Source organism: Centroberyx gerrardi, chromosome 8, assembly GCF_048128805.1.
Source record: "Centroberyx gerrardi isolate f3 chromosome 8, fCenGer3.hap1.cur.20231027, whole genome shotgun sequence".
NCBI lineage: Eukaryota > Metazoa > Chordata > Actinopteri > Beryciformes > Berycidae > Centroberyx > Centroberyx gerrardi.
In genome coordinates, this window is record NC_136004.1 from 25,886,837 (window position 1) to 25,902,332 (window position 15,496).

Consider the following 15,496-nt stretch of genomic DNA (forward strand, 5'->3'; position numbering starts at 1 on the left):
GTTCTTTTGGACTTGAGTGCAGCATTTGACACCATCGACCACAATATTCTCATAGATCGTCTCGAGAACAGGGTTGGTCTCTCTGAATGTGTCCTAAACTGGTTCAGAACTTACATTACAGGGAGAAAATTTTTCATCTGTCTTGGAGATCATGTATCAGAGAAACATGATCTAACTTCTGGTGTTGCACAAGGAAGCTGTCTTGGTCCCCTGCTTTTCTCACTGTACATGCTTCCATTAGGTGATATTATCAGAGAACATAATGTCAATTTCCATAGCTATGCTGATGATACACAACTATACATTTCTGTAGAGCCAAATCATGCAGATGCCTTAAGCTCCCTCACTACTTGTCTATTGGCTATCAATGATTGGATGAACACAAATTTCTTAAAACTGAATGAAGATAAGACAGAAATACTTTTGGTCGGCCCCAAAGCCAAAAGAGAAGAACTCTCCACAAGACTTGGGAACCTGAATCCCTCGATCAAATCAGAAGTAACAAGCCTGGGTGTTATCTTAGATTCTGATCTAAGTTTTAATTCCCATATAAACAAGGTGACCAGAACAGCATTCTTTCATCTTAGAAATATTGCCAAGGTGCGGCCCTTCCTAACCCAGAAAGATGCTGAAAAGCTAACTCACGCGTTTGTTACAAGTAGACTGGACTACTGCAACGCCCTTTTTACCGGCCTCCCAAAAAAGTCTATTGAGAGGCTTCAGCTTATCCAAAACTCTGCAGCTAGGCTTTTAACAAAAACAAGGAAGCGAGAGCATATCACTCCGGTTTTAGCTACATTGCACTGGCTCCCAGTGTCCTTTAGAATTGATTTTAAAGTTCTTTTACTTGTATACAAAGCTCTCAATGGCTTAGGACCGGCCTACATTACAGAATCCCTGCTGTTCTACATTCCATCAAGAGCCCTCAGGTCTTCTACTGCTGGTTTGTTAGAAGTACAAAACCCCACTCAAAAGAAGATTGGGGATGCAGCCTTTTTTAACTATGCTCCTAAACTGTGGAACACCCTCCCAAAGAATATTAGAGAGGCGGGCTCTGTAAGCATTTTCAAACGACTGCTAAAAACTTATCTTTTCAGCTTAGCTTTTAAGTAGCCTTCATTTTAACTGTTTCTGTTCAGGATCCCAACAGAGCTGACACGGGCAAGTACAAATTTTCATTGGTCTTGTCCGGGTAATGCTTACTTGCACAAGTGAACACTATATGTGGGGGGGACAGAGCTTTACCCTGTATGATTCTCATCCATCTGTGGATGGTGAGGTTTTTGACCAAGAGGAGAATCTATGATTCTCGTCTGCCTTAGGCAGTGAGATTTGACGTAAATATCGGATCAAGAGTAGAATCAGATGGATTCTCATCCATCTGTGGATGGGGAGGTTTTTGACCAAGAGGAGAATCTATGATTCTCGTCTGCCTGAGGCAGTGAGTTCTGACGTAAATATCGGATCAAGAGCAGAATCAGGAAGGACAGGGGAAAAGTAAATTAAAGAAAAACATATGGGTTCACTCACAATGTGCATCTAAAAGTGGGAGTATTTGTTGTGTTCTTCTATCTTTCTATTTTACTTGATTTGATTCTTTTAATGCAATGCATCTTGCTTGTTCTTTTATATGAATTTTATCTTTTTAATCTGTCTTTTATCTGCCTTTTATTGATGTAAAGCACTTTGAGCTGCATGTTGTGTATGAAAGGTGCTATACAAATAAAGGTTATTATTATTATTATTATTATTTTAATACAAATCTAGCAATTACACTTCAATCAACACTGAAATATAAAACAAGATCAGAATGAATATCTTTATCTTGAAGTAATGCTCAGCAACTTTCACCAAGGCCTTTAAAATTGTAGGCTACATGGATCATATCAAATTGATTGATACATTTTTTCTGTTAAAAACTTGTAATAAACCTTTTTAATAAGCCTCTATAGACATAAGAAACTACTTTTGATTCTAAACTACTACTTTTTTTTTCTTTTGCTAGTATAATACATTTTTGTATGTGTCCCAGGACACATCACTTATTGATGTGTCCTGGGACACATTCAAAGACCTGTAAAACTCCTCATAACACTGAGGGATAACTTCAGCTACCAGCAGCCTTACTATCAGAGCTCATCTTGACCAGTTCACACTCCTAACATTATAAAATAACATTTTGAATCTATAGGCCTAAGTATTTCATGGGAATATTAACATATTTACATTCATCTAATATTGACCTAGAATATTAATTAGGATATGAATAGGATACTAAAAATGATGTGATCATGCTGCCATGCTAGCATTACTTACATCAGCATGCAGTTTGAGTTGACCTAAGTGCTGTTAGAATCCTCTACCCACAATGCTTGTTCAGTGTCAAAAGTTGGGTTTTGCTTGGTGTCAAAAGGGCATAAGTGCAGTTACGCCCTTTTGGCAGCAAACAAAACCCTACTTTTACTGTTACGGCTTTCAGTTTTTGTTTAATTAAAACTTATGGGTCATGATTTCAGTTGTGTCCTTTTGGCACTGAAAAGATCTCACTGAGACCTTTCAATTGATATATAATACTCATATTCGCCCAAAATCGCACTTACGCCCCTTTGGCTCCAAGCCCTCGATATTTAATTACTTCTTATTTACTCAGCAGTGCTTACTTGCTCACTTAGTCCCTTAGTCACAATTGCTGTGTCACATAAAACTGAAATGGCTTACTACATTAGTCAGTCACTTAATGACTGACTAAGCCTTTCTTACTTAGGCTTACTTGCTTGTTTAATTTCTCATTGCATGGCTTAATTAAGAAGGATAACAACAGATCATTCCATTATGTGAAATTGAAAAGGAAATATGACAGATGCATTAAGGACAATAATCACCCCACGTGCACATGCACACACACACACACACACACACACACACACCTCCTCCATTGTATTTCACTAAATTTGCATAAAGTAGAACAATCATATTCTCATTTCTGGGATGGGTGAATTTTAGAGCAACAGGTAAGTAGCAAATTTCTGTGAGGAATCAAGCTGCGAGAGTGCATTAGAGGTGGAGAGAGAGATATATGTGTGAGTATGGGTGCATGCTGTGTTGAGTCCAATTTAATGGCTGGGGTGATTATTTAGAGTGCTGCTCCTGAAGAAACAGAGAGAAAAATAGACAGACTTGGGGAAAAAAGACAAAAAAAGAGCAATCTCTGACACTCACTATGCATAAAAGTTGCCTTAACAGAGAGAGGATGACAGAGACAAGGAGAGGGGAAGTCGCTGAGAGAGAGATAAAGAAAGACATTGAGAGAGAGACAGATACAGTATAGAAAGAGACAGAGGAAGAGAGAGAGACACCGACTTTAATACAGATAAACAAAGAAATACACCAAGTTTTTGGCCCATTAGTCAATTTGACACAGACATAAAAAATCATCCATGTGTCCCCTGCGCTCCATGCGAACACTTTAGCATACACTATGTTCAATAACAGTAGGTGACTGGTACCATTGACTCAATATAGATGATGTAGCCAGGTTTATTTTTGTTATTTCAGGGGAGCAGGTGAGTAGCTGGTTTTGTATCATATTTAATGCAAATTTTGCCACACAGAACTGACTTAAGCGCATTTTATACTTGAAGTGAAAATAGCGTCTCTGCATGTAAACTGACATTATTTGACGTGTATTTGGGGTTGAAAAGGATCTCTGTGTAGGTGTTGCCCAAAAATCTCCACTTCGCGTCAAGCTTACGCGGAGTCGCGCACTCTGATTGGTCGATCATAGGGGCGATCATGACGGCATCCAACTCTTCACCCTCCAACTGCTCCAACACATTCCATTCCTCCAGCTGCTTTGCTAAAGTCGCGTCCATGTTTGTTTTTACCTTGCTTCCTGTTCCTCGCTTCTTCTATGTTTCCTTTTGGTGCAACATGTTTTTTTTTTAAGCACTGCCACCCTGTGTATGGGAATTCAATGACATGCTACGCACAAATGAACACATAACACACAATGAACACCTCTACAAGAAGGGTCAGAGCCGTCTCTACTTTCTGAGGAGGCTGAGGTCCTTCAACATCTGCCGGACAACGCTGAGGATGTTTTATGAGTCTGTGGTGGCCGGTGCTCTCCTGTTCTGCTGTTGTGTGCCGGGGCAGCAGGTTGAGGGTAGCGGACGCCAACAGACTCAACAAACTGATCCGCGAGGCCAGTGACGCTGTGGGGGTGGAGCTGGACTCTCTGGCGGCAGCGTCAGAGAGGAGGATGCTGTCCAAGTTACGTGTCATCTTGGACAATGTCTCCCACCCACTCCATGACGTGCTGGTCAAGCACAGGAGTACATTCAGTGCGAGACTCATTCCACCGAGATGCACCACAGAGCGCCACAGGAAGTCATTCCTGCCTGTGGCCATCAAACTTTTCAACTCCTCCGAGTGTCAGACACTCTGAGTCAATAGACTGGACCTTGGACTTATTTCACCCCTGTCAGCAGCTTAATAACCCCATAATTTATAACTTGTATTTTAAACTGTGCAATACCGATTCCGGTAATAATTTTGTGCAATAATTTAAAACAAAGGGGAAGGAAAAAAGCAGGAGTGAAAGGCCCAGGTCAGGGATTTCCTCCTACTCCTCCTCTCCCACACCCACCCACACATTTCTTATTTTTCTTATTTCTATATTATTGTTGTTACATATTGTAGTATAATGCACATACTTCACATATTTTTATTTTATTGTAGTATAATGCACATATTCTACATATTTTTATATTTATTTTCTTATTTCTATTTTTCTTATAATTTCTCTATGCCTATATATATTTCTGTGAGCAACTGCAACGAAACCCAATTTCCCCTCAGGGATCAATAAAGTATTTCTGATTCTGATTCTGATAATGTTTACATTACATTTGACTATAAAATGCGCTTTAATCACATATTATTTAAGATTACTTACCTTTTAGCTTTACAGCTGCTACAAGTTCTCATTTCCTCACTTTTGAGATAATTTTAGTAGCCTACTATCACTCAACATTGTGTATGCTAAAGAGTTAGCATGGAGCCCCACAGCAAATGATCTACCAGGGACTATGGATGACTTTGGTGTCTATGTTGTCATCGCTTTACCGGTAAGTTGACCAATGGGCCAATCTTACAACATCTTGATGAATCCCTTTAAGAGAGAGGGAGAGAGAGAGAAACAGGCAAAGAGAGTGAAGGTGGGTCAAAACCTGAGATAGACAAGGCAGTGACAGATCGCCTACACCGAAATAAAGAGAGGAATAGACAGAGAACAAGAGACACAGACAATGAGATAAACACAAATGCACAAACAGGGGGAGATAGAGAGAGAGACAAAGACACTGACACAGACAGAGAGAGAGAATGACAAGGACACAGAGGGGAAAGAGAGGGAGAGAGATGCTTTGAAGCCAGTTATTGGCAGATAATTGCAGCCTACTGTGTGGTGCGTCTTGTCAAAAGGACACAGAGATTCCTTTCATTCTTTCCACTTGATTTGTTTTACTCTTTTATACTTTTATCCGCCCAGTCAATCATTGTGCCAAAGATAAGCCACACAGTGTTTCTGAAGGAGAATTACACCATCACACACACACACACACACACACACACACACACACACACACATACACACACACGCTCACTCACACATATGTATACACACACAGATATGAATGTATGAACAAATTTACACAGGCAAATATACATGTTTACACACAGATACGCATGTACACTTATAAAAAGACACACTTATAAAGACACACATTATGCAAGCACAGACACACACACACACAATACACACAGGCAAGTAAAACACATACAAATAGCCAGGTACAAATACAAAAGCACATGCACACATATGCAAGCCCACATATACACTAATAAACAGGGACACACACAAATACATGCGCAAGTGCAATCATATGTAGAGACAACCAAATATACAGGCATATATGCACGCATTTACACACATGGACACACACACACATACACACACACACACAAACAATTGATTCTCGCATCCCTGCTGCTGTAAGGGCATTTGAGGTGAGATCGATGGCAGAGCTTTGTGGAACAAAGGCATAATGTTTGTGTGTGTGTGTGTGTGTGTGTGTGTGTGTGTGTGTGAGACAGAGAGGGAGAGTGTGTGTGTGTGTGTGTGTGTGTGTGTGTGTGTGCGGTGTAACCACCAGAGATGACTAGCTGGTCCTTAGAAGTACATCTCCTCTCTGATCCTTCGAAAAACCCACTAATCCCTCCACACACACACACACACACAAACACAGATGCATGCACACACACACACAGAGATGCATGCACACGCGCACGCATACACACACACACAGAAAGAAAGAATGAGACATAAAACACAGGTCAAATGCAAATACACATGGCACAAAACAAGATACTTATAATACAGGTCACACACCCATAAACAGATGGAGAGAGAATAAGAGCAAGAGAGAGAGAGGGGAAAAAAACAGATAGAAACCTGTTTGCTTTTTGAAAATCACTGTCTCCATCTCTCTCTGTCTGTCACACACACACACAGACATACACACACCCACACACACACCCACCATTTATCCTCTCATCAGTAATCATCTAGCTAATTAACTAGCCAAACAACGATAGCGCACAGTTCAAGACGACAGCTTTTTAATGAGAGAGATACTAATCTCTCTGACCCCCGGTCTGTCAACATTCCCAGTGCTGAAAAATGCTGCAACGCTCAACCAAATACCGATTCAAAGCATCCAACTCAAACCCCAAATGCTTCTACACGCTTAACCACTGGACAAGTCCCACTTTTTGCTGAATACTTGCTGAACTACTGCAGCGCTGGAAGTTACAAGCGATGGTGTTTCCAGCTAGTCCGCTGAGAGACAGCAGGTTTGTGCTACAAAATATTCATTTGGCTCTTTTGTTTTATGTTCAAGGAAGAGTTTTCTGCAGTGGTGATGAGAATAAAAGCATGAAGGAGAAGCTCTACAGGGGCCAAACGCTGCCAAATGCTGCATTATGTAAATTCCTATAGAGAATGGCTTGGATTCACACATGTTAACAGGGCACAACATTGGAGCAGCACTGTTCTTGTCATTTTTGTTTTTTTTCAAATAATGCAGACACAAGTTTCCATTAAAAGAGTAAGCCACACGTTTACATCTTAAAGTCGAGATGAAACGGCATTTCGAGAGTATCTAACTTCCGTATCGTGACGTATTTCCGAGTGAAACAGGAAAGACAGGCGGGACATAACGTTGGGAGGAATTTGATTTGAACGTTGAAAAGTGGGCGTGTCATAACACCCGAAGACACACCGAATTACCATGCTGTTGCTAGCTAGCTAACTGCTCTGTGCGCTAAAAGTTGAAGATTGATTGATGGGTGGATGTCATGATATTATTGGTTGAAATTGGTTATGGGCATGCTTACGTAAGCACACGGCATATTTTGTTTTACAGGAAGAAAACATGATTGAATTTTGATATAAGAATACAAAGAAATTGATTTTTTGTATTTTTTTGGCATATATTGGTATATAGGTGCACAATATGACCGGGGATGTGATCTAAAAGGGTTAAAAAGGCATTTTTCATTTCATCTCGACTTTAAGCGCTCTATCCCAAAATGCTAGATAGCACATTTTAGAAAATAATCACTCTCTGAAGTTTATCATTCATTACCTCTAATTTACAGAGAATCCAGTCTGGAAAAGAGCGACAATTTCACCAGCTTAAGTGAACTACTATCTTTTAACTAGTTACATAATTTGTTCTAATGCTTTGCTATTGTTCACTTTGCAAGAGCGGGTGTCATGTTATTCAGAAGGTGGATACCTCAGTTTCAAACAGACAAACATAAGCACTTCGAGGAATGTCTTTCTCTCTACCTCCCTCCCTCCCTCCCTCCCTCTCTCTCTCTCTCTATCCCTCTCTGTCTCTACCTCTTTCCATCTCTCTCCCGTTCTCTCTTTCTGCTTTTATCTCACCCACTCTCTACCTCCTCCATTCCTCTCCTTCCTCTCTCTCTCCTCTCTCCCTCTCTTTCCATCCCTCTCTCTCCCCTCCGCTCTCTCTCTCTGTCTCTCTCTATCTCTCTCGCCCTTCCTCTGCCCGTGTCCCTCCATCTCGTCAGCAGTTTATCATAATCACATCACCTCAGTGTGATGGAGCACACTTAAGGCTTATTATATGTCGCACACACACACATACACATACACACACACACAGAGTTGGATGAGACACATGGCTTATTAAACGTCCATCACACACACACACACACAAGGGGATGAGATCCACTTAAGCCTTATTACATGTCTGACTGTGCTTCTAACATGGGAGATTATCCATGGGACTGTATGCTAGGGCAGAGGGCAAGAGCTCAAGACAGGACACACACACACACACACACACACACACACACACAGATGATGCAGATGTGCCCAGACACTGAGAAGGATGCGACACACTTATGGCTTATTAGACATTCATCTCAGACACACACACACACACACACACAGATGCGTGCACACACACAGGTGCATGCATACACAAAGAAGCGCGCACACACACATGCACGTATGCAAACACACACCCACAGAGACACACACACACACACACACACACACATGGGTGTATATGTGTATATGCGGACACACATACACACTTATACAGGAGAGGAGATCACATAGAACAGAACAAAGTAAAAAAGAATAAGACAAACAAATAGAATAGAATAGAACAGAATAGAGTCAGAGAGTTGCAGCAATACAGAGAAAGAAGCCAATAATTAGGAAAAGAATGGAGGAAGGGAGGAAGGAAAGAGGAGCGACAGAAGAGAGGATAGGATAGCACAGAAGAGAAGATTTGTTTCCCCACTGTCTTTCAGTAGCAGTACCACACACACACACACACAAACACACACACACACACACAAACACACACACACACACACACACACACACAGCACAGCACACACAGCAGGGGTGTTGTACAACTGAGACAGAGACAAAGTGTCTGTAGGGGGAACCAAAGAGGCCACCTCATCACTCTGTGTGTATGTGTGTAGGTGTGTGTGTGTGTGTGTGTGTGTGTGTGTGTGTGTGTGTGTGTGCGCGCTTAACTTATATATACACATGTGAGAGATACAGTGACATAGTGTGCAGTGTGTGTTTCTGAGGAGTGTGTTTCTGTGTGCGCGCGTGCATGTGCACATATGTGTGTATACGTGCCAAAGGCCAAGAGAAATGGTGCGCACAGTGTGTCTCTGAAGCATTTATTTTCCTCGATCTGTGTGTGTGTGTGTGTGTGTGTGTGTGGGGTTGTTGTGGTTGTCAGCAGGTAGTGGAACAAGGTGCAGTGCAGTCTAGCCAATTCGTTTTTTCCCACCAGTCTCCTCAAATGACCTCAGGAACGACTGTACGACAAGCAACACACAACTGTGTTATTGTTGATAATATTGCTATCCCAGCACCTTTTAACAAACAAATAGATACATACTCCCTTTCAAAATCCCCCGAACATGTCCTTTTATAAATGTTAAATGTCAAAACAGAACAATAAGATTAATGAAGCCGTTTTATTTGAAAGTGAAGAGTGTTTAAGTGCACTTGTGTTGGTTTTGTAGTTGTATTTGAAACTCCATTACCAACGATCGCCTCCCCCATTCTCTACTTGAGCAATTTTCATGTGGACTGTCTTTTCTTCTTTCTCAAACAAATCAAAATATTGCAGAACAACCAGAAGACAGCAGCACAATAGCACGTTTTACAAAGCCCCTTGGGTACAAATTAGTTTTTTTTTTAAATCATTGTATTCTAATCACTTCATTTCTGTGTTTTATCCCGGTGCAAACAAGTAAATTAAACATGCCATCTCAGTTCACCCTCCCCTCTCAACTCAACTCAACTCATTTCCGCCTATCTGCTCTCATTTGAATATCTCATTACATCACATCTCATCTTATCTCAGCTCTTCTCCATGTCTGTCATGTCACTTTCTTTCTTTGTTTTTAACCTTGATTTATCGAGGGAAGGACGACTGAGCTTGCATGCACTTTTAACTAGAAATGTTATATACGTAAATCATGTCATATACGTACATTTTCAAATGTAGCTGTTGTTTTCGATGGGACAATGCACGCTGGAAGCATTACGTGGCGTGTCAATCCACCTTGAAACAATGAGGTTTTTCATGAGGTTTCATGAGGCAAAAGAACATGACTTAAGTTTTTAATCAGGATGTTCTTGTTTGAGAAGTACAAGAATCCAATGCATGGAAGAGGAAAAGCTAATTAATGAAATCCCAAAAACGCCATGTAATATATGACTGCAAAGTAACCTCTTAATTTAACTAGAAGTATACAATTGTTCAGATACATGGACATAATATTTACATTATACTGTATAGTCTAGCTGGTCTACTAGCTGGTCTCCAGATATGTGAGGAAAACTGTATAACAGGCCATTGAACAGAAAATATGACACAGCACTGGAAGTATCAGTCCTGCTGGCAGTTCAAATATCCTGCCTGCAGCGCACCATAGAAACATCAAATCACTCATTGATCACACTTAAAGCGGTGAATGTGTTGCTGTCACATGGAAGCTCATTGATTTCATATGAAATAATCCTTTACCACCGCATCATTCCTTTGCAGATGCATTGTACTGCGATGAAAGCGCTGCATAAAACTCTGCTGTTTGCAGCAACATAAATGCACTACAGGTTAGATGTGATCGTGGTGTTAGGAAGCGTCGGATGGCATGTGCCAATTATTGTTTCCCGTGTGTTAAAGCCTTTAAACTGTAGTCAGGTTTCCTTTGTCTGAGTGAATGTGAGACGGAAATACCCCAAAAGTTATCCAAAGTTGCATAAAGTTTCACTCTAAAATCTCCTCGATAGTTCAAACCTCATAGGAGTCATGTACATTGTTATGGTAATGTTATATCCAGCTGCGGTGTTGTGTGCTGGGATGTTCTTTGGATAGAATGATAAATCTGCACAATCTGTCATTTGTCACCCTGAAATCCCTAAAGTCAGGGAAATGATGAGGCAGAGATAGGATGCAGATAAGCAAGCTTAGTCTAGATCAGGGGTTATAAACTTATTTTCAGCCTGTGAGCCAAATGAGAAATCTGTTTCCTGGGACACAGGGCCATAAAAACATATTGCTACTTCCATGTAGGGGACCTCCAAAAGCAGGCCTGTCACCCATTTTGGGTACCAATCCATAGTTTAAGAAACCAGGACCTACGCTAGATTTCTATCTTTTTTTCTTTTCTCCTGCTTCCCAACCCTTCAATCTTCATCCAACCCTTTCCCTCTCTTTCTTCTCCTTCTTTCTGTTTTCCTCCCTCTTCTTCTTCTCGGATTGGTCGTGAATATTCATGTGGGTGTAATTTGCATTGCTGGCACGTGAAAGAGGCTGAGTACACAAAGGTGACAGCCATCAACCTCGGGAGGCAGCGGTGTTTAGAGATGAGAGAGAAGGAGAGAGGAAGTGAGGGGGCGAAAACAAGAAAGCGAGGGAATGAGGAGAGATGATAGAAAAAAAGAATCAGAGAGAAGCCGAGAGCCAAAGGGAAAGTGAAAGTGAGACAAGAGAAGAGAACAGAATACAAAATAAGACAGAGGCAAATAAAATAAATCTATTATTAAATCCTTTCGGTTCCCACCTTAGTGTAAACTGTTCCACATTAGAATTCGTCTTCATGTAGACGCCGAAGGCCACCGTCTTCCCGAGCCGAACCGGACTTGGCGGCACCAGAACCTCCACATTCTCATCCAGCCTCAGCCTCTCTCCTTTGGCCGAAACTGGGCCCAGGTTCAGGACCGCAGAACCCGCTTTCTGCATGTCCTGAAGACCCCCGTCCACTAGGGGGCTCCACTGTCCCCCGAGCCCCAGGCCCAGGCCTCCGACAGGCCCGGCGTTCGCGCTCTGACCTCTCCACGGTTCGTTAACAACAGGGGGGCACTCTTGACCGGCCCCCTCTACTGGTACAATTGTGTAGTACACGTCCACTGACGGTAAAGTCGTTTCAGGGGGTCTTTTTCTGACTTGTGGGGGAATAAACCAAGCCGGGGGGAGTTCCAGGCGGACAACGCAGATCCCGGGGATGCCCACGAGTCGGCAGCCCGCCGAGGGTGCTGCTTCGCTGGGGTCGCGGACGGCCAAGGCCCTGATGCAGGGGAGGAGGGCTGGAGGAGGGGGGTCAGGCTCGTCCCAACGCCGCCCTGCCAAGTAGAACAGTACCTGGGGAAAAATACAATACATACAAGGAAATAAGGAAAGACATTGTATAAAACAAAACATGCCTAAACACTGTCTGTACATGTGTATGGCCTTCTGTAAAGACAATGCATGTAACAACCAATAGATTACATAGCTTCATTGAGCCATACAGAAGCAGAGAATGTGGTCATGTGACAAACCAAAAGCCTATTTGTTATCTACGCGATACAACAGCTTGGCAAACGGAACTGTTTGATTGTAAAGTATCCTGATTTAAATAAAATATCCCTGTTTTTTAATGGGATCAACATTACCACCTCTTTGGTTGGGTGTTTTTTCCTTTTTCTTCCTATTCTCATACTTTTCTCATCTTTTATATATTGCAAACATCTTATTTTCAGAATATATACTACATACATACATATATATTTTTTGTAAATGTTCATATTTTACATATATTTATATCCACTGCTGAGACATAGATGTCTTCAAAAACATTGTATTTCTACATTTCCTTTTTTTTAATTGACAGCTGACATTATTCACCATGTTGACAAATTGTTTTTGGACCCTGACACCAAGCCAAGCCATTGATAACACCTTGCAAAATGACAAAAAATGACTCTAATTCTTGAAAAGCTTGCTTTGTAGAAATAAAAGGTTCCTGCACTTACACTGATGAGCACATCTTTAATAGCATCCAGTAAAATGTGTTTTAATAGAATGAAATGTTTAAACAAAATAACAAGGTAACACAACTGACAACAGGATAACCTCATGTCTGTTCGCACTAAGGATTTCTTTCCTTGCAATAAAGCATGAATTTAATGTTTTCATTTTTACAGTTTGCACAGTTGTTGCCAAACCTCTGAGTCAACAACAAAAAATCAGAGCTTGTTCTGTTTTTAGGAAATATGTTGAATTCCTCTTATTATGTTTGGATTTGACAATACATAGTGGTGGGATTGGCATAAAAGGCTTTTTTTTAATGAGTAAAACTAACAATATAAAAAAAAAACAACAGAAAAACTTAAAACTTCCAGTACCTGTATCCAGGGGCGGGTTGACCCCACTTTTGGCATCACCACGTGACCTTTGACCTTCCAGTTCAGCGTCACCTGATTGGCCGTCAGCATGAGATGCGGCGGCGGCCCCTGAAGCAGCTCCACTGGGATCGGCTGCTCGGCGCTCAGGTTGCCGTAGCTGCAGTTGACGGACGGCAGGGGGGGCGGGGCGCCGCTGCCGGGTTCCAGCTGGTGGAGGAAGAAAGGCTCGGTGCGGGACGATAGGCTGCCGTTCCGCATGACCTCCTGATTGGCTTCCCGCAGAAAGTAGGCGGAGTCGGCGCCGCTCAGCTGACACTGGACGGGGAGGTAGGTGGGGAGGGAGGAGGAGAAACGGGCCTGGGAGAAGTCCGACCCTCCTCCTGGTCCACCGCCTCCTGCTCCGGCTCGACTGTCGGATACTGAGCAGAGAGAGAGAGAGAACAGAAAGAGGAAGGAGGGAAAGGGAGGAAGGTAGAGAGGCAGAAAGAGATGGGAAGAGGGGGGGAGAAAAATATTAGTTGGATTACAGTAATGACCTTTTAGAAAAGGAGAGAACTAAGCTAATGACCGACTAAAATTTGTCATTTAGAAAATAATCTCAACTGAAATCCAAAGCAACATCTATTTGATTTTACCCAGTAAGGGCAAGTCAATGAATAATGTGTAAGAGAATCAGAGACCCATGGACCTGTGAAATACCACACACACACACACACACACACACACACACACAAACATCTATAGCTCAGCTTTCTCATACACATAAATTCACACATGCATTACAACACGCTGACGCAAACATACGCCAAGGTACATGGTGTTTCTGTACAAATGAGCGTGAACACATTCGCTCTCAGCAGTCTATATACTGAGCCACACAAGCAGATAGACTCAAGTTCACATGGCGTTCTGCATAAATGCATCACATTCTTTCTTTTTCTTTTCAATCCCCATTCAAAATGTATTACACCGGCATATATAAAAAATGACATATTGCTCTTTGGCAACGTATTTCCATATATTTACATGATGTTTTTATTCTTTTTCTGTTGTATTTACCAGGCATTTTAGAGAGACTTTTAGTTTGGAGCCTTGGATTACCAGGGTTTTGGTTCTGTATCTCATTTCAGAGGAGGACGGGTGGTTAGAAAGATCGCCTGCTGATGGGAAGGAGTTTCGATCCCCACCCCCGTACCCCAACAGACAATGTTTTTTGTTTTAATTATTTTTATGGCATTTTAGAGAGACTGGGAGTTTGGAGCCTTGGATTACCAGGGTTTTGGTTCTGTATCTCATTTCAGAGGAGGACGGGTGGTTAGAAAGATCGCCTCCTGATGGGAAGGAGTTTTGATCCCCCGTCCCCCAGCAGACAATGTTTTTTGTTTTAATTATTTTTATGGCATTTCTGCTTTACTGGACAGTACAGTGGAGAGAGACAGGAAAGGGGGAAGAGAGAGAGGGATGATATGCGACAAAGTCAAGTTAAGTCAAGTTTATTTATACAGCCCTTTATCACAAGCATGTCTCAAAGGGCTTAACATACCAATTACATAAACCATACTACATTATATACATACTAGATCATATACTACATCAAACACACTCACGCCTATGGACAATTTCTCCAATCCACATGACCTTCATGTCTTTGGACTCCCAGCGAACACGGGGATAACATGCAAACTCCACACAGAAAGGACTAACCACCAATGCGAACCACCGAGTCCAACAAAGGTCCCAAGCCGGACCCGAACCCAGGACGTCACATTTACATGGCATGCACCTCAGCCAACTGAGCCACCAGGCCACCAAGAGACAATGTTAGTCAGTCAACAGCTGTGTGGCTTTTGAAGTGTCATTGAGCAAGACACTGAACCCCTACCTGTTCACTCACTGTAAACTATTTGAATAAGAGCATCAGCTAGATGCTAAAATGCAAAAGGCTGAATAGTGTGGTCCAGTATAGTTCAATGGAAAGAGTACAGTACTAATACTAGCAGGGTTAGGGGTTCGATTCCCACTGCAGCTACCAATAATGTATGCACTTATGGTACTGTAAGGTGCATCATGATATGGAATATGAGGGGAAATTAAGTTTATTAAGCTGCCTTAAACCATGACTCATTACACCCTTACATTTTTACATACACACATTATAAGTGTGTGTAATATTGATATTTGAAACTGTATTCA

The 15,496-nt window shown here is 41.8% G+C and overlaps 1 protein-coding gene across 1 annotated transcript in view; it reads right to left on the reverse strand.

Annotated features, from left to right (window-relative positions):
- LOC139929890 (transmembrane protein 132C) overlaps positions 1–14,947 on the reverse strand; it is a 190,800-nt gene extending 175,853 nt beyond the window's left edge. The window contains exons 1-3 of the mRNA XM_078285377.1: positions 14,911–14,947; positions 13,304–13,722; positions 11,701–12,278 (exon numbers count right to left, since the gene is read on the reverse strand). Coding sequence (XP_078141503.1) covers positions 11,701–12,278; positions 13,304–13,722; positions 14,911–14,947 — 1,034 coding nt within the window. The remainder of the gene's footprint in view (positions 1–11,700; positions 12,279–13,303; positions 13,723–14,910) is intronic.
- Positions 14,948–15,496: the final 549 nt, after the last annotated feature.